The following is a 27,713-nucleotide window of genomic DNA, read 5'->3' on the forward strand; positions in this document are numbered from 1 at the left end:
AGTTTGGGATCAAGACCATTGCTGGCCACTGTGGCCTGTGTGCAATTAAACATGGGCAGGCTGGAAGAAGAGCCCTGTGGCGTTTGGGTGTCTGACGCTTTCTCGCTGCCTCCGCATCCAAACAAAGAGGAGATTGGAGAGCAATGAAGGAGACACTGCAGGAGCACTTTCTCAGAGCAGACGAGAGGACAGGAATGTTAGTGGCAGAACCAAGAAGGAGGGATACCTGAGATTCAGTTGGTGAGTTGTGGCAAGAGGGGAATAAGGAGTTCCTAAGGAGGCCTGATAATTAGTGTGAAAACCAGCTGACTACTGGACCATGTTGAAAGGGATAAAGAGCTGCCATGCCTTCTCCATGGTTAGTGCTTTCCTATTCACCATGAACCATATCTTCCCAGGTACTTTTGACCGTGGAACAACAACAGCAATGACAACAACAACATTACAAGGCCCTTTCTCTGAAATAATCAAGAGTACAATTTGCAATCTTAAAAAGTAGAGACATCACCTTGCCAACAAAGGTCCATATAGTTAAAGCTATGGTTTTCCCAGTATGGAAGTGAGAGCTGGACCATAAAGAAGGATGATCGCCGAAGAATTGATGCTTTTGAATTATGGTGCTGGAGGAGACTCTTGAGAGTCCCATGGACTGCAAGAAGATCAAACCGATCCATTCTTAAGGAAATCAGCCCTGAGTGCTCACTGGAAGGACAGATCCTGAAGCTGAGGCTCCAATACTTTGGCCACCTCATGAGAAGAGAAGACTCCCTGGAAAAGACCCTGATGTTGGGAAAAATGGAAGGCACAAGGATAAGGTGAAGACAGAGGACGAGATGGTTGGACAGTGCTCTCAAAGCTACCAGCATGAGTTTGACCAAACTGCGGGAGGCAGTGGAAGACAAGAGTGCCTGGCATGCTCTGGTCCATGGGGTCATGAAGAGTCGGACACAACTAAACAACAACAATTTGCAAAACCAAATCAAATTAATTCTAGTGGGTGTTGTGCTGCAGGAACAGAAGGAGAGTGTTTCTAGGTAAGGTAAAAATAAAAAGGTAAAGGACCCCTGGACGGTTAAGTCCCGTCAAAGGCGACAATGGAGTTGCAGTGCTCATCTCACTTTCAGGCCAAGGGAGCCAGGATTTGTCCACAGACAGCTTCCTGGTCATGTGGCCAGCATGACTAAACTGCTTCTGGCACAACGAAACACCATGACAGAAACCAGAGGGCACGGAAACGCAGGGATTCGAACCGCTGACCTTCTGATCAGCAAGCCCAAGAGACTCAGTGGTTTAGACCACAGCACCACCCACGTTCCTGTTGTTGAGAAACTGTGTATGTGCAGCTACTCACACAGAGTCAATTAAGGTTTGGCGGACAGCCAGAAGGCAATCTGAAGGAGTAAACCTGCCTGGTGATAACAGAGACATAGAGACCGCTCCCTGATTGGTCAAGCTCTCTCAAAGGAGTGATAATTAATGGAAGGGACGTGGGTGGTGCTGTGGGTTAAACCACAGAGCCTAGGTCTTGCTGATCAGAAGGTTGGCAATTCAAATTCCCGCGATCGGGTGAGCTCCCGTTGTTCAATCCCTGCTCCTTCCAACCTAGCAGTTCGAAAGCATGTCAAAGTGCAAGTAGATAAATAGGTACCACTCCAGGGGGAAGGTAAACGGCGTTTCTGTGTGCTGCTCTGGTTCGCCAGAAGCGGCTTAGTCATGCTGGCCACATGACCCGGAAGCTGTACGCCGGCTCCCTTAGCCAATAAAGCGAGATGAGTACCGCAACCCCAGAGTCGGCCACAACTGGACCTAATGGTCAGGGGTCCCTTTACCTTTACTAACTGGTAGTTCAGAGTTTGGAGTTCGTGAGTTCAGAGTTCTGTGTCAGTGTAGGAGTTGTGAGTCATGTCAGAAAGAGCTAGCATAAGATCAGTGTTCTGTCCCTGTAAATAGTCCACTGTATATAATAAACACCTAACTATAAGTTCCTGGTTCCTGCTTCATCTATTCTGTCTGCAGCCAAGTTGCCAATTGCTTCTGTGGATTCTGCGTGTACTCTGCTAGGTCTGGCTAAGGTCCTGCAACTAGTCAGAAAGTTGCGAAAAACCAAATAGGTTTTACCAATACCTGTTTCTACCCAGTGCAGGACTGATAATGTGAAAGTAGGAGATAGCTTGATATTACTGCATTTCTGATTCCAGGGAAGTTAAGGGGAGTGGATAATAAATTACAAACTTTGAGAAACGTTTTGGTCTTTTCTTAAAACAAAAACAAGATACGAGATATTGGTAGGGATTGAAAGCCACTATTATTCTCTGTACCTTACCTGTTTGTTTGTTGAAATGGCCTGAGGAGAGGATTCTGTGGTGCTTGTGCTAACTTGGCTGGAGACTTTAGCTGTTGCTGCTTTGCCATCAGGAGTCTTGGCACGAATTCGATTTGAAGACTTTTGGATGTATGTGTTTGCTATGCTGGTTGTTGTGCGCAAAGATGTCGACTGCAGCAGTGGGCCGGATGGTGTTCTTGAGGAATAATTGTTCTTTGGGTGAGAAACTACAAGGAAGAAAAATGCCCAACACTCACAATGACAAAAGAGAGCTTTTGGTTCCAAAATGGCAACAGTTTAACTGAGGGCAGAAAGGAGTCCGTTTTTTGTTGCTGTGTGCTGTGATTTGGCAACCAACAGTCATCCAAGATAATAAAAATAATCTTTGAGTAAAGTTTTGGATAAAGGTAAAGGGACCCCTGACCATCAGGTCCAGTCGTGACCGACTCTGGGGTTGTGGTGCTCATCTCACTTTATTGGCCGAGGGAGCCGGCGTGCAGCTTCCGGGTCATGTGGCCAGCATGACTAAGCCGCTTCTGGCGAACCAGAGCAGCGCATGGAAATGCAGTTTACCTTCCCGCCGGAGTGGTACCTATTTATCTCCTTGCACTTTGATGTGCTTTCGAACTGCTAGGTTGGCAGGAGCAGGGACTGAGCAACGGGAGCTCACCCCGTCGCCGGGATTCGAACCGCCGACCTTCTGATTGGCAAGTTCTAGGCTCTGTGGTTTAACCCACAGTGGCACCCGCGTCCCTATGTTTACAACACTTAAAACCATATTAACTGTGCTTTATCAAATGTTTCCAATTGGATACTTCAGTGCAGATATGAAATTAACATGGCCCACTTTTGGCCCATGTTTTGTTTCTTAAATATAAGCCAAATAAGTCAGATCTCAATCAATTTAGAGAATTTATTTCAGGAAAACAGTAGTGAGTGACATCTGCTGGCCCTCTGACTTAATTTTTACCATATATTCCTCTGTTCAGTTTCATTTGGACTTAAATACAAGTTCATATTCTTTTGGGTTATTCAGGCATGGCATTTACCAGCCTCTGTAATAGGTACACTGCACAGAATAAAAGAACAGCTGGATTCCTTCAATCATATTTTCAAATTATCCAATCCGTTTTAGAAGCCGGTCATCTGGTCATCTTCTACCTTGCCAAGTGACCAACCATCAAGGCAGAAGCTTGTGAAAGCCTATTTTGCTCAAAGGTGGGATAGTTGAATGAGGAAGAGACTATAGCGCACACACGCTTTGCCCACCTAGCTTCCCAAGAGGAAATGCAGTCAGAAAGGTACAAGCTGTACAAGGGAGCCAGTGTGGTGTAGTGGTTAAGAGCGGTGGACTCGTAATCTGGTGAACCGGGTTCGCTTCCCCGCTCCTCCACGTGCAGCTGCTGGGTGACCTTGGGCTAGTCACACTTCTTTGAAGTCTCTCAGCCCCACTCACCTCACAGAGTGCTTGTTGTGGGGGAGGAAGGGAAAGGAGAATGTTAGCCGCTTTGAGACTCCTTCGGGTAGTGATAAAGCGGGATATCAAATCCAAGGGAATCAAGAATTTACACAAGGCTTAGTCAGAAGCACCATGACTTACGTTCTCCGCACTGCAGAATCTCAGTCTTCAACTGTTCTATGTCACAGGAAAAGCGGGCAGATCTTCCCAATTCTTCATCATATTTACGTTCGCTTACAAAGTGCTGCAAGGTAGGGGGGGGGATGACTTAAGTTATAAACCAGGTAATAAAGGAGATGTGAAAGAAGCCTGCCCAATACAAAATAATTTTAGAGCCTTATCTGCTGAATCTTGAGCCTTTTGGAGACACTCCAGTCTTAAAGCGTCGGGGTACATTTTAGGCTTTGTGAAATGTCCCCACACCTATTGATGCACCACAAAAAGAACAACACCCTTCTATCTCATGATCTGGGAAATGCTTGTCAGTTGTTAAAAGAAAAAAAGTGGATTGAAGGCAGGGCCAGATTTAGGTTTGATGAGGCCCTAAGCTACTGGAGGGGGACGCGGGTGGCGCTGTGGGTTAAACCGCAGAGCCTAGGACTTGCCGATCAGAAGGTAGGCGGTTCGAATCCCCGCGACAGGGTGAGCTCCTGTTGTTCGGTCCCAGCTCCTGCCCACCTAGCCGTTCGAAAGCACGCCAGTGCAAGTAGATAAATAGGTACCGCTCCGGCGGGAAGGTAAGCGGCGTTTCCGTGCGCTGCTCTGATTTTGCCAGAAGCGGCTTATTCATGCTGCCCACATGACCCGGAAGCTGTACGCCGGCTCCCTTGGCCAATAAAGCGAGATGAGCGCCGCAACCCCAGAGTCAGCCATGATTGGACCTAATGGTCAGGGGTCCCTTTACCTTTAAGCTACTGAAGGTAATAGGGCCCTTTATATGTGATATTTTAGGGAGCAGGTGAGCAGGTGCGGCCCATTACTTACATCATAGGAGCATACACAGCACAAAACACTGTTGCTGCATGTAGGTTTTATTTTATTTGTTTTTTATCTTATATTTTGGAAATGTACATTCAGGTTTTGTTTCCTTTAAATACTTTGGGGGCCCCCAAGAGAGTGGGGCCCTAAGCTATAGCTTGTTTAGCTTATACGTAAATCCGGCACTGATTGAAGGATAATCCTGTGCTCTAGCGCAGAGGAGGCTGAGCACAAGCCTTAAAACAATCCAAAACCTTCGCAACACTGGTAGGGAAACTATGAATGGCGTTTTTTGTTGTTGCTCAACACTAATGTATTCACAAGCAATGTCCAATGTCTGTGATGGTCCTGCAATCCCACCCCACATGCCTTGTTTTGATTAGCACTCCATGCTCATACACACATCAAAATGTGTGCATCTCTCTATATCTATATCCATATCCACATCCACATACACATACATTTCAATAGCCAGCATAATAACAATGCTAATTCCAATAGGTAATCTGTAAACAGCAGCATAGGGACGTGGGTGGTGCTGTGGGTTAAACCACAGAGCCTAGGACTTGCCGATCAGAAGGTCAGCAGTTCGAATCCCCGCAACGGGGTGAGCTCCCGTTCCTTGGTCCCTGCCCCTGCCGACCTAGCAGTTCGAAAGCACATCAAAGTGCAAGTAGATAAATAGGTACCACTCCGGCGGGAAGGTAAACGGCGCTTCCGTGCACTGCTCTGGTTTGCCAGAAGCGGCTTAGTCATGCTGGCCATATGACCCGGAAGCTGTACGCCGGCTCCCTCTGCCAATAAAGCGAGATGAGTGCCACAACCCCAGAGTTGGTCACGACTGGACCTAATGGTCAGGGGTCCCTTTACCTTTACCTAAACAGCAGCAAAATGCATAACTGGGGACAGATACATAATTGGGGACAGAGGCATAATCGAGGTAGGGAATAAAACAAAATGTTAAGAACTGCTGCAGAGTTACTGCAGTACATGCATGGTTCAGGGAATATTTCTCTAAGGGCAAAAGACCAGAAGGAAGAGTTTAAATCTTGCTTTTACCATCTCTGGGTTCAATAGAGACCAACCTTTTAATTTCATGACATTAAGTGAAATTCATGGATGCTTTAGCTGAGTTCCCTGCATTGCAGGGGGTTGCACTTGACTCTTGGGAAGTCTACGATTCTATGACCTACCTAGCAAGTCAGATCTGCACTTTGTTTTTAAAAAAACCACCAACCCTGTATTTGAGGAATGAATTATTGTGTGTCTGGTTCGTACGCTACAGGAAAGGAGGCACGGACGACCTCAAAAGAAATGGCCACGCAGACTAACCTTAATTTCAGCCCTCAGTTCAGCCAACTGAGTCTCTGCCATTTGGCTAGCCAAATCTGTTAACCTCTTCAATTCTTCAGCTTTTTTCTGACGAGCGGTTAAGATTTCCACTGCCAAACAAGAAGGTGGTAGTAGTAATAATAATAATAATAATAATAATAATAATAATAATAATAATTTTTTTATATCCCGCCCTCCCCAGCCGAAGCCGGGCACAGGGCGGCTAACAACAATAAAATAGTACAACATTCTAAAATCATTTCATTATAAAATTAATTCAAATCAAATTGATGGCAACCATTGGGCTAGAGTTCTGTAAAGATTGCCAAAGGAGGGAGTCAGGCTGCGCCCTGACCAAAGGCCTGGTGGAACAGCTCTGTCTTGCAGGCCCTGCAGAAAGATGTCAAGTCCCGCAGGGCCCTGGTCTCTTGTGACAGAGCGTTCCACCAGATCGGAGCCACAGCTGAAAAAGCCCTGGCTCTAGTTGAGGCCAGCCTAACCTCTCTGTGGCCTGGGACCTTCAGGATGTTTTTGTTTGAAGACCGTAAGTTTCTCTGTGGGGCATACCAGGAGAGGCGGTCCTGTAGGTACGAGGGTCCTAGGCCGTATAGAGCTTTAAAGGTTAAAACCAGCACCTTAAATGGCAACAAAAGTTTAATGTGCATTTAATGTCAGAACAGGAATTGCACTTTGCCTGCAGGCCAGATCCACAATCTCTGCACCCTTCCCAGGCCAACTTTTGACAGGTGATGGGCGTGCCCACTTCTTGGCCACTTGCTTTCCTTGTGGCACCTGCCGCACCTGGCAGTTCTTGAAAAAGCTCTCCTGGAGGCAACAACACTCTCAGGGAAAACCTGAGATGTGGTGTGAGCAAGGTTGCCCAAATCCACTTGTGTGAGACTGGGTGCAATCTTACGCAAAGAGGTGTGCAAGACAACCCTGGCTTTGAACACTACAAACCCCACTGTGACCCCAGCCTTCTCTGCCCATTCTTTTGGCTTGTGAGAATTCACCCAATTCCATTAAAGCCTACTTTCATAGTTAGAAACTTGCTTTTTTGGAGAGGGGGGTGGTTAACATTTCAAACCTTACTCTCAGTCCAATAACCATGTGTGGCCTTATGATGGTTGAATGCACAGCAACCCTCATTACTCTTGAAAGTGCAATTTCAGGCCAGAACATCCGGCACAAAACCTAGGTGCAATTCTATCTCCGAAAACTTTATGTGGTGAAACACACAATGCTGCTTCAACAGATGAATGATTGCTTTTCTTTCTGCAAAAGCAGCTATAAACACCCCTTCCCAATTGTTTCAAAGCATACAACATTCCCCATTTACTTTCATCTTTACTTACTGGCTTCCTCTTTAACTTTGTCAACTTCTGCCATTAAAGAGACTTCTTTGTCTATGATACTGAAAATTAAAAACACGAGATTCAAAATAATTATATTCTTTCGAAGGACATACGGACAGTACCTTGGCAGTTTGGGCACATATTATAAGCAATTTATGGGAAGATATAAAGCATGGGCAAATTTCTGAGTGCCGCGATAGTAATTCATCATATGTCGCTGCTTTATTAAATTCAAGCCTGTGCAATTTATCTTAAGAGAATTACTTGGCTGTTACCAACAGAACACAGTGATTACAAATGCCACAATTTGGCTAGTGTTGATGGTATTTTGCCCCACGTTTCCCATGCAAGTCCTCCATATATCAACTCAGAAGCAAGCATCATTGAACACACAGGAAAGTGTGCCCAGGACTGCAGCCTTACGGAGCAGGCTACAGTCACATCATGCCAGGACTGGTTATATTTTGTTGCTACGGCTGCTGTAACCAATGTGTGGTTAGCTCAGAGGGAGGGGATATGGATATGGATTGGTGTGTGTGTGTTTCTGCAGTAAACCTTGAGAATCATTCCATCTAAAGGGGGGATATAAATCATCATAAATGTTATGTAGTGTAGTTTCACCCTGGGCCAACAGGGGGATACTGTATATAGTTTTCACTCAGGTCTGTAGATAGTTTTCACTCAGGTCCGCGGCAGTTATTTTAGGCGGGAACTCTGGGCTGTTGTGGTTACAATGTTGACAGCCGGCTGCCTATAAATACAGGCCGGCTGAGCTGTGTCGGAGTTAGTTCTATTCCAGCTTACCAGAATAAAGAGCTACTTGAAGAAATCGCTGTGCCGGCTGCTATGTCAACCCACGACCTAACACTGGCGACGAGGATGGGATCGATGGACATCAGAGCACAGCCAGATGCGGCCAGCCTCTGAACTGAGCTGAATCACTGAGCTGAATCACAGAGCGAAATCACTGAGCGAAATCACTGGGCAGAACCAATTCAGAGCTGACTGTTCTGGCTAGAGCACTGTGTTCCATCCATCGCCCTTCACGCCGGCATCGGAATCATGGCTTCACTTGTGCCTCTACCGCCGTTTGCGCCAGCCTCTGAATCATGGGACTCCTACCTCGCTCGGTTCGACTGCTACCTCCAAGCCAACGAGCTGACAGCAGTATCCAAGGATCGGAAGCGGGGCCTATTCCTCAGCCTCTGTGGGCCTGAGGTGTTTGAGACGGCCCGAGCGTTGGTTGCGCCTGAAGCAGTCCAGGCAACACCATGGGACACGATCCAAGAGAAGCTCCGCAACCACTACGCACCAAAGCCGTCCAAGATTGCTGCCCGCCATGCGTTCTACCACCGGAACCAGGCAGAGGGGGAGTCAATCAACAACTACACCACCGCCCTGCGACAGGCTGCAATGCACTGTGAGTTCCGAGACTTAGACGATGCCCTGATGGATCGAATCGTCTGCGGGGTCCGGGACATCCATCTGCAACGGCGCCTCCTAGCCAAGCCAGACCTCACGCTACAGAAAGCCATTGAGGAGGCTGTGGCCTCAGAAGCTGCTGAACGCTCCGCCCAGGAGATCCGCAAGTCCAGCAGCCCGCGTCTTGCTAGGGAGCCAGTTCCGGTGCATCATGAAGAGGCCAGCAGTGAGGAGGCATCCTCCAGTGAAGACGATGACGTGCACCAGACAAAGCGGGAGCGCAGGAAGTTCCAACAGAAGTCCAAGGGCCAACCGGAATGTGCTGGCTGCGGAGGCAACCATTCCCGTGCCAAGTGTCGATTCAGAGACGCCATCTGTAGGAAGTGTTCCAGAAGGGGCCACATCGCTAAGGTCTGCCGATCGGCTCCGTCTGACACCCCCCCTTCATCGACTCGCAAGTCCAAGTCTTCACTCCAGTCTGCCAAGGAAAGTTGTTTCGCTCTCACCAACTGCCGCTGCCCGTCTGGAACCACGATTGGCCAAACCGACTCGCCTACGCGACGCAAGCTGAACGTCACGGTGCTCATTGAAGGAGCTCCATGTGACATGGAGATCGACACCGGGTCTGCACTGTCCATCGTGTCATGGAGCACCATCAAAAGACTGGTACCCAGAGTGTCCAAAAGGCAACTCGACTCTCACCGCATACACCTGAGAGACTACCAGGGAAACGACATTCCCGTGGTAGGCGTTGGCCGGTTCCGGATCGCCTTCAAGGATTTTTCGGGCCTGCTCCGGTTGGTGGTGGTCGAAGGTCAGCGGCCAAGCCTCCTAGGGCTAGACTGGTTTGATGCCCTCGGCCTGGAAGTCACCGGCATCAACTGCATCTCTAACGCAGAGACTGAGGGTCTGGTCAAAGACTTTGCCGAGGTTTTTGACGGCACCTTGGGCCAATATACAGGTACGCCCATCTCCTTTAGCCTTGATCCACAAGTCGCCCCCATCAAGCTAAAGCCACGCCGGGTTCCCTTTGCTCTCAAGGCTAAGGTGGACGAACAACTGGACAAACTGATCGCCCAAGGAGTTTTGGAGCCGGTTGACCACGCAAAGTGGGAAACCCCCATCGTCACGCCTGTCAAGCCAGATGGGTCGGTGAGAATCTGCGCTGACTACAAGTGCACGATCAACAAGGCACTTCAGCAGCACGCTTATCCGGTTCCTGTTGTCCAACACCTGCTGCATTCCCTGGGTGAGGGTAAGGTCTTCGCTAAGCTGGACCTTGCCCAAGCCTATCAACAACTGCCAGTCGATGATACCACTGCTGAAGCCCAGACGATTGTCACCCACCGGGGGGCATTCCGTTGCCGCCGGTTGCAGTTCGGGGTGAGTGTGGCTCCTGGCATCTTCCAAAGCCTTATGGAGCGTCTCCTGCAAGGGCTTCCGGGCGTGGTACCATATTTTGATGACGTCTTGGTGTCTGCAGACTCACACCAGCAGCTGTTCGAGCGCCTCCGTGCCGTGCTGACCAGGTTCCAGGAGGCCGGGCTCAAGGTAAAGAGGGAGAAGTGCCAGATCGCCGTTCCACAGGTAGAGTTCCTGGGCTATCTTATCGATGCCTCCGGTCTTCATCCAACCACATCCAAGATCCGCGCTATCCAGCAGGCCCCCACCCCAAAGAACAAAACGGAGTTGCAGGCATTCCTGGGGCTGCTGAACTTTTATAACATGTTCCTGCCCCACAAAGCCACAGTGGCTGAGCCTCTTCACCGACTCCTTAGCACTAAGACGCCTTGGGCCTGGGGTCATCGGGAGACGGCGGCCTTCGACGCGGTCAAGGCTCTCCTTTCTTCAGACAGTGTGCTGGTACAGTACAGTGAATCCAGGCCGCTGGTCCTTGCCTGCGACGCCTCACCTTTTGGCATCGGTGCTGTCCTTAGTCACCGTTTTCCAGATGGAAGAGAAGCACCGCTCGCCTACTTTTCCAGGACACTATCTCCGACGGAACGGAATTACAGCCAGCTCGACAAGGAGGCATTGGCACTTGTGGCTGGAGTGAAGAGGTTCCATGAATACCTCTATGGCAGGACTTTTGACCTCATCACTGACCACAAGCCACTCCTGGGCCTCCTCGCCGGTGATCGTCCAACTCCACCGGTCCTCTCACCACGCATGCTGCGATGGACTGTTTTCCTGGCTGCCTACCACTACCGGCTCATCCATCGCCCGGGGAAATCGATGGGCCATGCCGACGCCCTCAGCCGTTGCCCTCTTCCAGCATTTGTGGAAGACCCGGCTCCAGCTTCATCGCTCCTTCTGATTGAGGATCTTCCGGCAGCGCCTGTATCGGCTGCCACTGTGGCCTCCGCATCTGCCCAGGATCGCACCATCAGCCGGGTGCTCAACTGGGTGTGGAGGGGGTGGCCACAAGGGCCTTTTGCATCGGAGTTCCAGCCCTTCGCAACCAGACAACATGAACTCTCAGCTCATCGCGGCTGCCTGCTGTGGGGAGACCGCGTCGTGATTCCCCAGGGACTCCGTCAGCGCGTCCTGGAGGCTCTGCACGTTGGCCACCCGGGAATTGTCAAAATGAAGGCGTTGGCTCGGTGTTACGTCTGGTGGCCTAATATGGACGATGCCATCACTGCCTGGGTGTCCGCCTGTCAAGCGTGCCAGGAGTCGAGGCCTGCACCACCGGCAGCTAAGGGACACACCTGGGAGACACCAAAGACACCCTGGTCGAGGGTGCACATCGATCTGGCTGGCCCCTTTCACGGCCGGACCTTTATGGTAGTGGTGGACGCCTATTCCAAATGGCTGGAGGTCGCCCTGATGCCCTCCACCACTACCGAAGCTGTCATCCGGGTGCTGCGAGGCCTGTTTGCAACGCATGGGTGTCCTGATGTCCTTGTCTCTGACAACGGACCGCAGTTCACGTCAGGCACGTTTGAGCGGTATCTTTTGGGACTGGGCATCCGCCATGCCCTAACGGCACCCTTTCATCCATCCAGCAACGGGCAAGCGGAAAGAATGGTGCGCTCGACAAAAGAGGCACTGGCGCGCCTGGACCGGGGAGACTGGCATGAGCGGGTCGCCGAATACTTGTTCGTGCAACACATCACCCCTCATGCGGCCACTGGGAGGAGTCCTGCTGAACTGCTTATGGGCCGCCGCCTCAGGTCACCGCTCGACCGGCTACACCCAGACTTTGCCGTGGCTGAACCCCCAGGCTGTGCCAACGCACCACGGTCATTTGTCCCAGGAAACCAGGTCTTTGCCCGGAACTATGTGGGGGACATCCCTTGGGTGCCAGCCACAGTAGTGGGAGTCACTGGACCTCGCTCGTACCAGGTGGCACTCGAAGACGGACGCTTGTGGCGACGGCACATCGACCAGCTTAGGCGCAGGGTTGGGGACTTGGACACTACCGAGGTGCCCCCAACTGCGCTTGCGGCTCCAGAAGAGACACGTACAGATGGCGAGGCCCCACCTACACCTCCCTCGCAAACTGCCAGCGTGGAGCCGAACCAAGCAGTTTCAGAACAGACTCAGACCACTCCACTTGCGGAGGCTCCACCCACAGCAGCGGATCCAGGGGAGTTGGTTCCAACGCCACCTAGGGTCGCACCACAGCCTCAGCGAGAACTGTGTGGCCCTCCGGACTTGGCTACCAGTCCCCGGCGGTCTGGCAGAGTTTCCAAGCGCCCAACTTATTTAAAGGACTATGTTGTTGGACAGGTATCACTGTTGGTCTAAGTATGGGAAATGTAACCGATATGCTTTTGTGCTTAATTGAACCATTACGCGTAGTGCTGTATATAAGGAAACCATTACGATTGTAACTAACGCCTTATCTCGGTGGGGAGGGGTGTTATGTAGTGTAGTTTCACCCTGGGCCAACAGGGGGATACTGTATATAGTTTTCACTCAGGTCTGTAGATAGTTTTCACTCAGGTCCGCGGCAGTTATTTTAGGCGGGAACTCTGGGCTGTTGTGGTTACAATGTTGACAGCCGGCTGCCTATAAATACAGGCCGGCTGAGCTGTGTCGGAGTTAGTTCTATTCCAGCTTACCAGAATAAAGAGCTACTTGAAGAAATCGCTGTGCCGGCTGCTATGTCAACCCACGACCTAACAATAAACATGGACTATGCACACCCCATAGTCACCTTTGACTGGACTTAACCACCAAGGCGTCCTTTACCTTTATCTTTACCTGTCAATTTTAACCAGCTTCTTCACCTAATAAATATTTTAAGAATGCCTAAATGTCACAAGGGATGTGGGTGGCGCTGTGGGTTAAACCACAGAGCCTAGGACTTGCCGATCAGAAGGTCGGCGGTTCGAATCCCCGCGACGGGGTGAGCTCCCGTTGCTCGGTCCCTGCTCCTGCCAACCTAGCAGTTCGAAAGCACATCAAAGTGCAAGTAGATAAATAGGTACCGCTCTGGCGGGAAGGTAAACGGTGTTTCCGTGCGCTGCTCTGGTTCGCCAGAAGCGGCTTAGTCATGCTGGCCACATGACCCGGAAGCTGTACGCCGGCTCCCTTGGCCAATAAAGCGAGATGAGCGCCGCAACCCGAGTCGGACACGACTGGACCTAATGGTCAGGGGTCCCTTTGCCTTTAAATGTCACAAAAGGGCACATCACAAAAGGAGGTGTTCCGAATAGGTGTAGGTAACAGTCTCATTAAACATAGCGCAGCCCCCAATGCATTTTGACAAAAGATGTTCCTCGTGGGCAGCATCTTAGAATTCTTCTCTTGTAAAGGAGCAACAGATTTGAGCTCCTGCAGTGCTTTCATGTCTTGGTACTTGAAGAACATTTCTACGCATGGAGCTCTACAACCCCAATGTGGAATGTACAATATAGAGCGGCCTATCCAGACAATAAGGCAGTTCATTCTACCCTATATACGCGTTTGCTTCTGTCCTCCTTTTTCAGCCATGCCGTTCTATTCCCGCACCCCTTTGCTTTTTTGAGAATCTGCAAAACCTGGGGTTACACAGAGCCTGCCAATACCTCTCCCTTCTGTGTGGGTGGTGCAATTTTGCTGCCTAGCCCACCCCCCCAATTCTGCAAGCATGACACAAATTAGCATTAGTGCATATTATTTCCTGCAACTATTGGGGAAATCGTTTTTTGTGGTCTGGATTTGATTTAGCAATTCTGCTTCGGGCGCAGCTGAGATGCAATTTCCAGCAGATGGCGCCCTATGCATAGGTTCTCTAGGTGCTGCTGCTCAGAATGTTGGTCCAGTAGGAACATCTGTAAAAAACGAAGAGGTCTGGCAGCTGGGACAGCTATGTTACTTGCCCATGACGGATCCCAGTGACCCAGTTACAAACACCCCCATCTTCCTTCTGCGTGGTATGAGATGATATTACTGCAAAACCATTACAATACTCTGCAGCTATTGTCTCTCCCTCCCTCCCTCCACTCCCCAATTCCTATTTAATATATTTTCAAAGGGTTTGACTTGGAACTCAGTGGCAATTTCTCCTAGCTCTTCAGCTTGAGTCTGTGTGTGTGTAGGGGATTTTAGGGAACTGTTATAAGGAGGAGCAGTTTTTTCTTATAACAGGAACAATGTGGTACAGTTCAATACAGTGTTAACATCATGCATCGTGGTGGGGTATGTTTGCTCATACGGAGCCATGGGAGACCAGCCTGGGCTCAGATAGCAGCTCTTGGGGTTTGGTATGCCTTTACAGGGAACCGGGGATCAGATGGGCTGAATCAGTGGTCCCTCCCTACTCAAGAGAAAGCACAGTTCTTAATCGGTCAGTCTCCTCCCTCCACTGCTGTGCAGATATCTTTGGGAGAAGAGGCTAAAGACTAAATTCTACACAAATCTAGAGTGCAGTATCTAAGACGGATAGATGGCACCTCGTAGCCTCCTTCTGGCAACTTCTGCAGCCAAGCTGGTGCCAAACATATTGCTCTGCTTTCCTTTGGGCCACATCAGAGAGGCCAAGAGGGAGGTCTTGTTGTCTGGTTAGCCCAGGACCTCCAAACACACTGTCCAGGCTTGCGCCCCTGGAGGGGGTCACTTCGATGCTGTTAACGCAGCGGTTTGACTTTACCCCTGGAGGCACACTCCACGGTCTCTTGAGACAGACGGATGCCAAGAATAACAACCACCACCAACAACAAGGCTTTTACAGTGACCAATAACTATTCTCACATTTTTGTGGGGTAAAATAATACCAGTGTTCAGTAGTGGGTAAAGTTTGGAAGCACTTTCACCAAATCTTTTATGTACTGAAGTTCTCACCCTGGGCCAGCAGGGGGATACTGTAGATAGTTTTCACTCAGGTCCACATATGCAAATAAGGGACTGAAAGTGACGTTCAGTGATTGGATAGTTACAGAAAGTGGTTACTGTTGCGTTGTAGTGGAGCTCTATATAAGCAGGCTGGCTGAACCCTTCAGTTCAGTTCTGTTCTGGCCTGTGAATAAACAAGAGCTGTTTGAAGAATTGCTGTGTTGTCTGATATGTTCACCCGCAACTTAACAAAATCAATCGGAACTTTCCCCCCAGCATCAAGCTGGTTGTTGGATTTGGGAGGGTGGGGTGGGAATGTTTGCTGGTGAGGTGGACGATTTTGCAAGTTTGCAGCATGGGCTCGCCGTGAGTAGCACTGACCTGTTTGCACCCATGAAATCGCCTAAATGCTCAGTCTCCGGATCAGTTCTGCAACAGTGTTTAAATGCTGCTGTTTATTTATTTATTAAAAAGATAAAGGATGAACACATCAGCAGATAGAGGTACATGTGGCACAACTGGGGGCAAAAATTAGGGCAGAAGGAAAAGGGAAATAGTGAGAAGGGACAGGACCGATGACGGAATCCGTGATTTGTGTGTCTGTCACACGCATTGCAATGTCAGGAAAAATCTGCTGTGAATTCTCTTTAGATATGTGTCTCTGCCTTTGCCCTGATTTACTTCTCACAGGCAAAGTTACAGGGTCCTTTGAAGTAAGAGACAGCACTGTGAAATCTGAAGTGTATGTTGAGTGCTTGCCCACTGGCAAATTAAGCAGCCAATGCATGTTTGGGAAGGTCTCTAAAGACAGCATGAAATCATCTCAGAGAAGATCCAGGTTTTGTGTGGCGATTGCTAATTCGGGCTGGCTTCTTGCTGTTTCCAAAAGGCCAAAAAAATGTCTCTCTCTCCCTCCCCATACTGAGAACTTGGCCCACAGTGTTACTGGAAGTTGGCTGCCTTGAAGGGCTTTAGAGTAAACAACATAAATCGTTTCATTGCTGCTTCAAATACCCCATCTAGTGAGAAATTTTATTAGTAGGAATTCTACATTCTAGAGTTCTGCTGGCTTCTGCACCCACACAAATGAAAACAAACTGAAAGGAAGGAGCATATCCACTTGCACAGATAATCTTTGGAACATCAGCACCACCACGCCATAGTGATTACCATATTTTTCGCTCTATAGGACACAATTTCCCCCCTCCAAAAATGAAGGGGAAATGTGTGTGCATCCTATGGAGCGAATGCAGGTTCCTTGGCTTCAGCGACAGCAATGCAAAGCCTCCGAAGCACAGAGGAAGAGCTCCCCCCGCGCTCCAGAGGCTTCGCGTTGCTTTTGCTGAGGCCGCCTGAAGCCCCCGGAACGCAGGGAACTCCCGCTGCGCTCGGGGGGCTTCAGGCAGCTATCCACAAGCCTTCGGAGCGCAGCAGGAGTTCCTGCCGTGCTCCGAAGGCTTGCGGATAGCCGCCTGAAGCCTGGAGAGCGAGAGGGGTCAATGCACACCGATCCTTCTTGCTCTCCAGCCTTCGCTTCGCTGGAGAGGCGCTGCACAGTTTTCCCTCTCTGCGCAGCGCCCCTTCAGCGAAGCGGGAGGAGAAATGGAAGGGGCTCCGTTTCTCCTGCCGCTTCGCTGAAGGGGCGCTGAGCAGAGAGGGGGAGAATTTTTTTTCCTGTTCTCCCCCTCCTATGGTCCGGTGCGTCCTATAGAGCGAAAAATAAGGCATGTAGTACATGAAGGGGGGGAAACTTCCAGAAATGCTGATAGAAACATCAACAAAAGGCCCACACCCTACATGTAAATTTGTAGGTTAAGGCCAAAGGATCTTTTCACTGCTGCTGCAACAATTGCTGCATTTGCATGGAGTTTAGAAAAGGAATTCGGGTAAAGCACTAATAAAAATATTTGTTTATGTTTAGATGAATGCTTAGAACTGGAAATATTTTTTAGGGAACGAGATTAGTTGATTGTCAAGTGGCGTCTCAAACCCTAAATACGGTGAAACTACTTTTGTTCATTTTTTGAGACAAAAAGAACTTCAACTGTACGAGCTCTGTATCTCTTCAATGGAATGTGAATAACAAGAGACAAAATAATTACCTGGGTGCTTAATGCAAATATATGCATGATTGCAGATCTAGAAAAGTGATTAGAAGCTTTGTCAAATGACTGATGAATAGAACCACTGCCTGGCTGGGTGGAAACATGTAGGCGGGCTCTCTATTCAGCTAGGACCCCAGGAGGATAGCCATTAAATTACATAATTTTTGCCATGCTCTGGAATACAACACTGTTCCATTATTACCTCAGCTATATCCACTGTGCACAAGATTTGAATAACAAACCAGATTATGCTTCATTCTTATTCTTGATACAAGAATTAAGCTTGCTGGGGGGTGGGGGTGGGGAGAGATTTAAACATGTGATATAATATAAAGCAACTGGGCCAAAGTCCAAGAGTAAACTCTGTAGGATATAGTTAAAATACCTGAACGCGCTGTAACAAAAAACTCTATTCTGTAATAAAAATAATTGGATCCAACATTTTGCAAAGTGGGTTTATTCACCCTAACCTTTGCAACTGCTGGCCAAACACATACTGAACACTTTTGTTTTGCAGGATCATAGCCTGGATGCATGAAGGAATGCAGGCTGCCTACACAGAGCTCTCCCCAAGCTCTCTGAACTTTGGGAAGATTTAGTTTAATGTTCTAAGCCTGCAGCATACAAAAGGGTATTCACCCATCATTGGTTGTTTATCCAGAGTAGATGCCTGGAAAATGTCTGGAAAAAACTCAGAGGCCAGCATTCAGAGGGCTAGAAATCAAATTCTGCAAAAGATGCTGCTACCTAGAAGCAGGGACGCGGGTGGCGCTGTGGGTCAAACCACAGAGCCTAGGACTTGCCGATCAGAAGGTCGGCGGTTTGAATCCCGGCGATGGGGTGAGCTCCCGTTGCTCAGTCCCTGCTCCTGCCAACTTAGAAGTTCGAAAGCACATCGAAGTGCAAGTAGCAGTTCGAAAGCACGTCATGTGCAAGTAGATAAATAGGTACCACTCCGGTGGCAAGGTAAACGGCGTTTCCGTGCGCTGCTCTGGTTCGCCAGAAGCGGCTTAGTCATTCTGGCCACGTGACCAGGAAGCTGTACGCCGGCTCCCTTGGCCAATAAAGAAAGGTGAGCGTCGCAACCCGAGTCATCCGCGACTGGACCTAATGGTCAGGGGTCCCCTTTACCCTTTACGTAGAAGCAGAGGGTGGGGTGTGAGGTAGCAAAGATTGCAGCTGTGTGCTGTAGAAGCTGACTTGAACTCATAATTAGTTTCTTACAGACATGACTTCTCAACTGCAGACCTCTGCCCTATCAGAAACAGCAAGAAGTGTCTCAAGAGGCCGAATCAGGCTTGAAGCATTCCCCTTGTATGTTTGTTTGTTGCAAAGTTTGTTGATGGCCCAGTTAGTCTTCGCTCTGACACTATGTGGTATTAATATAGACAGAGCCTGAACACAATGTTGAACTGAAAGCAAACATTAGCCACTCCATTTTCCTTACCCAGCAGAACTAAGCTGTTCTGGTGTTTATACAGCTAATGCCACACCCCTCGCCTCTTGTATGTAAGTAAAATAATTCTATCAGTGCTGACTTTGGCTTTCCACCCACTTCCTGCTTTTTATTGCTCATGGGTTCATTCTATGTAAGTTTTCTTAGGACTGGTAATAACGTCTGGAATTACTCCTCTCTCTGCCTCCCTCCTGCACCCGCTGTGTTACTCTGGAACCAATTTCTTGAAAGCATCTGGGGAAGCTCTGAAAGTACTACCTGCACATTTCCAAATATTTAAATGCACTGAACTTAATGCTTGGCCTAAGCCATTTGGCGCATGGGAACGTTGAGAGGCAAAAGGAGGCGAGCTGTTTCTCCAGTCAGCTCCGCACATGACACAATGACGTCTAGGTAATTTCTTTCCCACAGTTTGCTTTGCAACGCTGGCAAACGACAGACCAAACGGTCCTAGGAACAGGTGTTTACTTTTCATCGGTAGCAAAGCAGTCATTTGGGGTGGAACTCTCTTCCTGATTCCTGTGTTGCTGCGGCTTACCTGAAAGGTACTGGGCAGGTGAGCTCAGGGCTGTGCTAACTCAGAAACTAAGCCCTGCTGTGTCCAATGTGACCACTCCAGATCATGCAATGGATCTCTTGGATCCCCTGCTCTCCCCGCAGGGTTGATGTCTTCTTCCCGCTGCAGCCCTGCTGTGCCACACAAACCATGCTACAAAGAGGCTTTTCACTGATAAACACAATGCACTTGGTCCTTCGGACCGAGTCGCTGAGGGTCCTACTAGTCAGCAGAGCAAACAGCTGCATCACATCTGTATGCAATCATCCAGTGACAGCAGAGGGACGGCTTCCGTTTTGCAGGTGCGGTGAAAACTCTACTGCATGCAAATATGTGTGTGTGTGTACACACACGTGTGTATCCCATCCTGGCCCGCTTTTATATTTAGACAACATTTTCTCTCTCTCTTTTTTTAAAAAAATATATCTGGCTCCTTTAAAGCTAGGAAATAAGTCCTCCCTATCTTCTGTTTTATTACTGCAGTACATGCCACCCAACTGTTCTACACATGTAAGGTAAAGGTAAAGGGACCCCTGACCATTAGATCCAGTCATGACCGACTCTGGGCTTGCGGCGCTCATCTCGCTTTATTGGCCAAGGGAGCCGGCGTACAGCTTCAGGGTCATGTGGCCAGCATGACTAAGCCGCTTCTGGCGAACCAGAGCAGCGCACGGAAACGCCGTTTACCTTCCCGCCGGAGCGGTCCCTATTTATCTACTTGCCTATTTATCCACTTGCACATGACGTGCTTTCGAACTGCTAGGTTGGCAGGAGCAGGGACCAAGCAACGGGAGCTCACCCCGTTGCATGGATTCGAACCGCCAACCTTCTGATCAGCAAGTCCTAGGCTCTGTGGTTTAACCCACAGCACCACCCGTGTCCCACATGTACTGTAAGCTAAAAGGACAGGAAGAGCATCATTTGTTGATTAGGTGACTATTTGGAGCAGGGAAGAGGAGGGAGGCAGCAGTGGGAATCTGCCCATTCAGAATCAGTGTCCTCCTATCAGGAGCATGGTGAGAATTAGAAAGTCAGGCATAGATAGAAGACTTCCTGTTGGAGCTGCTATCCTTGGCCTTGTGCCCTTGGCTGCTAAAGATGAAACTAGATAGCAGGCCGTTGTGTGTGTGTGTGTTTCTTCGCCTGGAACATTTCTATAATCAAAAGCAGCTGCGGGAGTCTGCAACCTTGTAAAAATGGCTGGAGTGAGAAAGGATTCAGCAGCTCCCATTCTCTGTACGTACTGCTTTGCTAAAAAAACACTGCAGCCCCCCCCCCTCCAACTGCTCTTGATCTCCCTCAAGAGAAGCATCATCATCATCATTCTCATTTGCTAGTTGTTTTATACAAAAATAAATAAATCTAAAAGCAACTGAACAAGCTGAAATACAGATAAACTAAATTAAAAGTCATGTATGATACAAATAGGGATGCGGGTGGCGCTGTGGGTTAAACCACAGAGCCTAGGACTTGCCGATCAGAAGGTCGGCGGTTCGAATCCCCTACGTGGGGGGGGGGGGGCTAGCCAGGTTTTTTGCCCTGGGGGAAACCTCCATTGGGGTGCCAATGAGGCGCCCAACCTGTGTGTGTCTGTATGCAAATGTGGGGGTGCGTGCCAAACTGGGTCTCTGACCCGGGTGAAATAAAGACTAGTTTCGCCCCTGCACAATGGCAAGGGGTAAGGTTCAGAAGAAAAATTATTTGCGCATCAGGTTAGACAGGACAGTCAAAGTTACATGTTTATAAAACAGAACTGTCCGAGTTATATAGAAAGAATGGGCGCGATCTGATTTTGGCAGCAAAAGGGGAAAAGAGGGCAGAATCATTTCCCCACCCCCCTATGTGGTTTATCTCCCCAAATGCTTTTCACGGCTTCATTAACTATGAACCCCATAATCTGGGGCCAACTCCAAATCTGCGCCAAGATTTTGCATTGTACATCTGCTTTGTTGCAAAACTTTGGTACAGGTTTGGATGGGATCCCAATTTTGTTTTGTTGTTGCTGTGCTACAGGAAAACATTTCAGAAATAACAAGAACAAAATTTATATTGACAGAGCTGCCTTTCCCCCAATGTGGCATGAAAAATAACTGAGCTGCAGTCACCTGCTTAGGTAAAATCTTGGTTAATAGGTCCTTGCAATTCTTACCTCTGAGACCAGCAACCAAAGAACATAAAATGTGCCAAGGTCTCAAGTGCTCTTATTTTTTGTGTGGAGTAAGTCCAGTGAGACTGGAATGGTCCTCTAACGGAATGGACTTCTGAAAGATCTCACCTGACTTCCTTGTCCTTCGCCTACTTACCAGCTATGTAGTTCTGCAAAGGCGGCTTTAATCTTCTTCACAGAATTATCCACCTCCTCTTTAATCATCATGCGGTATCTTGTCAGCGAAACAGTGCACCGCTGAAGATCTTTTACAGATTTTTCAATGTTCGGACCTGTAACAGCAAACAAACGTCAGCTATCCTTCTGATGTCAAATTTAATCTGGAAGTAAGAAAAATTTCACTAAGCAGCAGCAGATGTGTTGGGCTGCAATTTGACGTAGCGCCAACGAGCGCTTTGTGCAAGCAGGACAACACCCCCTTGTAAAGAAACCGTCATTTGCAAAATGGCAATTCTATTATGAAATAGACAGGGCTTCCCTGCTGCACACTGTAATCCTTCAACTTGTGGAGGAGGATAGAAGAAGGCAGAGATAGAGAACTCTCTCTCACCCTCATATTATGCCATACTGGCCTGATTATCACTGAGGCGTTCCCAAAATAAAAAAATTCCTTCCAGTAGCACCTTAAAGACCAACTAAGTTAGTTCTTACACACTGTGTATTCTTCAGATACACACTGTGTATCTGAAGAAGTGTGCATGCACACGAAAGCTCATACCAAGAACTAACTTAGTTGGTCTTTAAGGGCTACTTGAAGGAAATTTTTTATTTTGACTATGGCAGACCAACACGGCTACCTATCTGTAACGCATTCCCAAAGTAAATGAAGGAATGAACTCTGATTAATAAGAATACACACAGAGGCTTGAACCAGCAAGGCTCTGGGAAGGGTGCGTATAATAGTCTCTCTCTGTCTCTATCCCTCGGCCCAGGTAGTTTTATTCACAAAAGAACTTTTTACAGAGCGTTCGTAAGAACCAATCAGATTTCTTCTGAGCATTTCAAGAAACCCATGTGGGGACAAAGTTAAACTACCAAAACTAATTAAATACGGGGTAAACAAAGAACAGAACTACAAAGGAGTTCATTTGGCAACCCCGGAGGTGATAAACAAGCAATATACCGTATTTTTCGTTCTATAAGACGCACCAGACCACAAGACGCACCTAGTTTTTGGAGGAGGAAAACAAGAAAAAAAATATTCTGAATCTCAGAAGCGAGAACAGCAAGACGGATCGCTATGCAGCGAAAGCAGCAATCCCTCTTGCTGTTCTGGCTTCTGGGATAGCTGCGCAGCCTGCATTCGCTCCATGAGACACACACACATTTCCCCTTACTTTTTAGGAGGGGAAAAATGAGTCTTATAGAGCAAAAAATACGGTACATGATAAGAAGGATGGCCAGGGGGACAGCGATCATTATCACCTTCATGTGAGATCTGTTTCCTGCCCCTAAGATTAACATCCTAAGATTAACATATCAGAAAAGATACATCAAAGAAACTTGCCCACTATCTTTATGGCCCAGGACAACTGGCACTGTACGTGACTGGTCGAGAAATGGAACAGGGATGCAGAGGTGTGGATTGATCAAGAATCATATCAAAATAGTTTAAACCCAGTCAACGCAATGCTTTCATTGCTGACACAGATGGCTTACTCTATATTTGTTACAATTCCTCATAGCAATCCCACCTGATCACTACATATCACATCACTTTAAACCACAGCCAAACGAAGCTATAGTTTCATATGTGTGCACCACCATGCTGCTGAAATCACAGGTGCTTTGCCCCTTCTCATCTCCCACTGAGCTGCTGCAAGCGAAACCATGGTTTGGCCTAATACTACATCAGAACATGGACTCATGGGTTCCCCTACCACTCCAAACAACCATGAGCAGTAAGCAAAGAACAAACCTTGCTTGCATCTCACAGTTTATTTGCACTTGATACGTTCCATGAAATACTAGAGCGAAAAGACAGTTCGTTACATACATTTTTGTCTGAGCCGTGAAAATGGTGGTCTTCATGGATAAAGAGGCGGAATGAAGTTGGAATTGGTTAATCACCAAGGACACTTGAGCTGCCTTAAGGAAGTTCTGGGGAACTTGTGGCTCTCTAGTTATCGCTGGACCCCAAATCTCATTACACCCAGTCAGGAGCCTCAACTGTCCCGATTTAAGTGGAACATCCCGTTTGGGGGGGGTTGTGCTCTTGTCCTGGCTCCCATGAGCTCACAGCCCTGAAAGACGCATGTGCTCACGCAGGAGCAGCGGCGGAGCACGTTGTCATGGCGCCCAGGGAGCACATGTGTGCATACCAGGAGGGTGAATGAAGCCCGCTGCACACCAACCCAGCCCTTGTTGCCACTTGAGCGACAGCATCCCTGAGCCACTTTGCAAGGCTGGAATGGTCCCAGCCTTGCAAAGTGACACAGGGTCCTGTGCTGTTTTGCAAGGCTGGGGTCTGATCAGATTCCAGCCTCGCAAGCGGCGCAGGGCTGACTTGGGGAGGGCGGCGTTAGCAGCGCCTCCCCCCCAAAAATGTGCCCAGGGCGATCGTCCTGGCAGCCTCCCAATGCTACACCCCTGCGCAGGAACACGGTCCCAAACGACATGCGTCCCAGTTTTACCCTGGGGCATGTTGGAGTGCATGTCAGCATGGCCAGGGATCAGGATGTTTTGAGATGTAGTCTAGGTGTTATGTACTGAAGTTCTCACCCTGGGCCAGCAGGGGGATACTGTAGATAGTTATGCAAATAAGGGATCGAAAGTGATGTTCAGTGATTGGATAGTTTTAGAAAATTGTTACAGTTACGTTGTACTGGAGCTCTATATAAGCAGGCTGACTGAGCCCTTCAGTTCAGTTCTGTCCTGGCCTGTGAATAAACAAGAGCTGTTGAAGAATCGCTGTGTCGTCTGATACGTTCACCCACAATTTAACACTAACCACATCTGGAGGGCCAGAGGTTCCCCACTCCTACTTTACAGAGAAGACAAAAACAGCATTGACATACGATGCTTCTTTTAAAGATTACTAAATGGCTACACAGAATTTTTGGTAAGGTTAATAAAAGCTTTGGAAGTAAGAAAAAAAAATGCACTGGGTTGCACTTCAGAGCAAACAAATCTCTTGTACCTCTTTTCTTGACTGAATCCTCTGGTTTTATTTCAAGATGGGCTGTGGGGACAGACGGCTTAACCACGGATGTCTTTGCCTTCGGCCTACCAACACTGCACTGAGATGGGTGGGAGGACTGGAAAGGATCAGGCAGCTGTGCGCTATTTGCATATTTTCGTCCTGCTTCTATAGGTATGCTTTTTTGGTCTGCAAAAACCCAAAAACAACAAGTTGGAAGATCAATGGCGGAGTTTCTTGTATTGGTTCATGTGAGAAATCAGAGGCTCTTTCTCGTGGGGGGAAAATTCTAAAGGTACAGAGGAGAGGAATTATAAAAGGTCCATGATTACAAATGTCATCCTCCTGCTTACTTTTCCCATACTCTCTTACAACTTCTGGTGCTGGGGTCACCAACCCAGTGCCCCCGGGGCCGCATGATGCCCATAAAGACTTTTACTGGGCAGGTGCCTCAGAGTTGGAGCTTTTGTTGAAAGTAAGTAAGTCTCTAGTCCTCCTAGATTCAAGTTATGGGGGGAAAGGTGCTAAGTAATTTCTGTGAACTCAGAGGCGGTGTGGTGTGATCACCTTGTATGTTTTCCCTCTCTGCTATTAGACAGCAACAGTGTGTGTGTACAGTGGTATCTTGGTTTATGAACTTAATCCATTCCTGAAGTCCGTTCTTAAACCAAAACTGTTCTTAAGCCGAGGCTCGCTTTCCCTAATGAGGCCTCCCGCTGCCGGTGACCTTACACCATTCGGATTCTATTCTTAGACCGAGATAAAGTTCTCAAACCGGGACACTATTTCCAGTTTTGCGGAGTTTGTAAACTGAATCGTTCTTAAACTGAGGTAAGGTAAAGGTAAAGGGACCCCTGACCATTAGGTCCAGTCGTGGCCGACTCTGGGGTTGCGGCGCTCATCTCGCTTTATTGGCCAAGGGAGCCGGCGTACAGCTTCCGGGTCATGTGGCCAGCATGACTAAGCCACTTCTGGCGAACCAGAGCAGCGCACGGAAACGCCGTTTACTTTCCTGCTGGAGCGGTACTTATTTATCTACTTGCACTTTGACGTGCTTTCGAACTGGCAGGTTGGCAGGAGCTGGGACCGAGCAACGGGAGCTCACCCCGTTGCGGGGATTCGAACCGCTGACCTTCTGATCAGTAAGTCCTAGGCTCTGTGGTTTAACCCACAGCGCCACCCGTGTCCCTTAAACCGAGGTACCACTGTACAATCAATATTGTGTGATCTCCACAGTCAGGACCAGCAGGACATAGTTGACTTCCCATGGTGAGCATAAGGTTGCCAGGCACTGCAGCTTATCCAATTTGGTGTTATGCCATCTTCCCCATTGCAGCCATATTATGTTGTGCCACACACACCCCAGCACTTATTTTGTGCCTGGGATCTCCAGCACTCTCTCAGAATCCCAAGAAGTTTGGCAATCCCTGTTCTAGTGAGATGTATCTCATCATGACAGAATATCACCATGGGCTTTCAAACATCTCCCTACGTCAGTCAACGATGCTGAATGGAGGTGGCCTGTTGGCATGATAGGATGCACCAAGATTCATTAGAACCAGATACAGGGAGAGGCCGCTTTTCGACAGCAGGGGTGTCTAAGCTTTCCAAGGCAGTTTTCCCTGTTTTCACGACATTTCCCTGTTAGTTTCCCTCTTACTGTTCACATTGAGCTTTCATATGATATACAAGGCACTTCTGGAAATATAGTGCATGTATAGTGCTCATTTCCATGTTATTTGCAAACAGAACTTTTCAGTTTGCAAAGAAAAGGGGTGCTAAACTTGAGCAATAGTCTACTATATTGGAAGAGCATTCAAACATAATGCAGAAGTTAATTGTTAGAGAAACACTGGGAAAACAGAATAAACTGTCGTGTGAATGCAGCCTAAATCCCTCCCTGACACATTGTGTAGTTTCCATTTGTTTAATTCTTGGCATTTAGAATGTGCTTTCAAATGTTCAAAGTGCTCCACGTACTTTACCTTGTTGTAATGTTTCTTTTATATATATATATTTTTTAAAAAACTGAAATTGCGATTTTAAATTTTAGTAAGCTGTTCTGAGTCGTGCTTTAGGAATGAGGAGGAGTGGGGTATGTTTTAATAAATACATGAAATAAACTAACCACCTTGAAAAGTAGATCAAGGAACCCTGTAAGGTAGATCAAAATAACTTTCTTAGGTTAAATCCAACAATTTCTCCCACGATCCTCACAACTTCAAGAGCCTAAGTTAATGCTCTATTTTTTGATATATTTTGCTTTTATTGTGTTTTTGTGTGTGTGTTTTGTTTTGTTGTAAAGACTTCTCAGCAAACTTTGTGACACATGGAAAATTGTGTTCGCTAACAAAACTTAAAACTCGAGGGCACCAGAGGTACTGCCAGTGTTACAAACATCTTAATGAGAAATCAATTGCCGGTGTCTCAAGCACCAGAACAGTACCCTTTAGAATCTCTTTCACACAGAGCTGAAACACTATCTGAGATGTAGCTCTCCATTCACTGTATTAAGGGCTGAGTGTTTTATCAGGCCTGCCGATAATGGGATGAGCTCAAAGAGTCTACTCTGAATCCCAAGCTGCCACATCCCAAGCAGTGGCTGTTTTATCTCGATATTTTCAAACCCCCTAAAGAGGGGGTGGGGGAGCTCACCCTGAAGCTAGAATCCCTTTCTTATTAAAAAGCTACTTTGAAAGGTCAGCTAGGAGTTGGGGAAATTGCCAACTGCCTTTCGCGAGAAACACCACAACCACCACTCTATAACGAAAGGTGATTTCGGAAAAACTTCAGGCGCTTCTAGGCAATGCCCACCACATATCTCTATGTGGCTTTTCTATATAAAGATGCGCCCACCAGCAAGAGGTCAAAGGTAGTCAAAATCTAAGCTATTCTAACTGAACAGAATTACTTCATTAGCTCTCAAGACAGATACACCGTATTTTTCGCTCTATAAGACGCACCAGACCATAAGACGCACCTAGTTTTTTGGAAGAGGAAAACAAGGGAAAAAAATATTCTGAATCCCAGAAGCCAGGACAGCCAGCGGGATCGCAGTGCAGCGATCCTGCTGGCTGTCCTGGCTTATGGGATAGCCGCGCACAGCCTCTCCTGGGCAAGGGGAGCCTTCTTTTTTATATATATATAAATTTTTATT

The 27,713-nt window shown here is 48.0% G+C and overlaps 1 protein-coding gene across 1 annotated transcript in view; it reads right to left on the bottom strand.

Annotated features, from left to right (window-relative positions):
* Positions 1-27,713, bottom strand: part of SPATS2L (spermatogenesis associated serine rich 2 like) — a 46,698-nt gene that overhangs the window by 3,979 nt on the left and 15,006 nt on the right. Inside the window, 6 exon segments of the mRNA XM_083468676.1 lie at positions 2,324-2,550; positions 3,924-4,026; positions 6,093-6,202; positions 7,448-7,506; positions 21,554-21,689; positions 24,557-24,745. Coding sequence (XP_083324802.1) covers positions 2,324-2,550; positions 3,924-4,026; positions 6,093-6,202; positions 7,448-7,506; positions 21,554-21,689; positions 24,557-24,745 — 824 coding nt within the window.

This window comes from Podarcis liolepis, assembly GCF_965112155.1.
Source record: "Podarcis liolepis genome assembly, chromosome: 1".
NCBI lineage: Eukaryota > Metazoa > Chordata > Lepidosauria > Squamata > Lacertidae > Podarcis > Podarcis liolepis.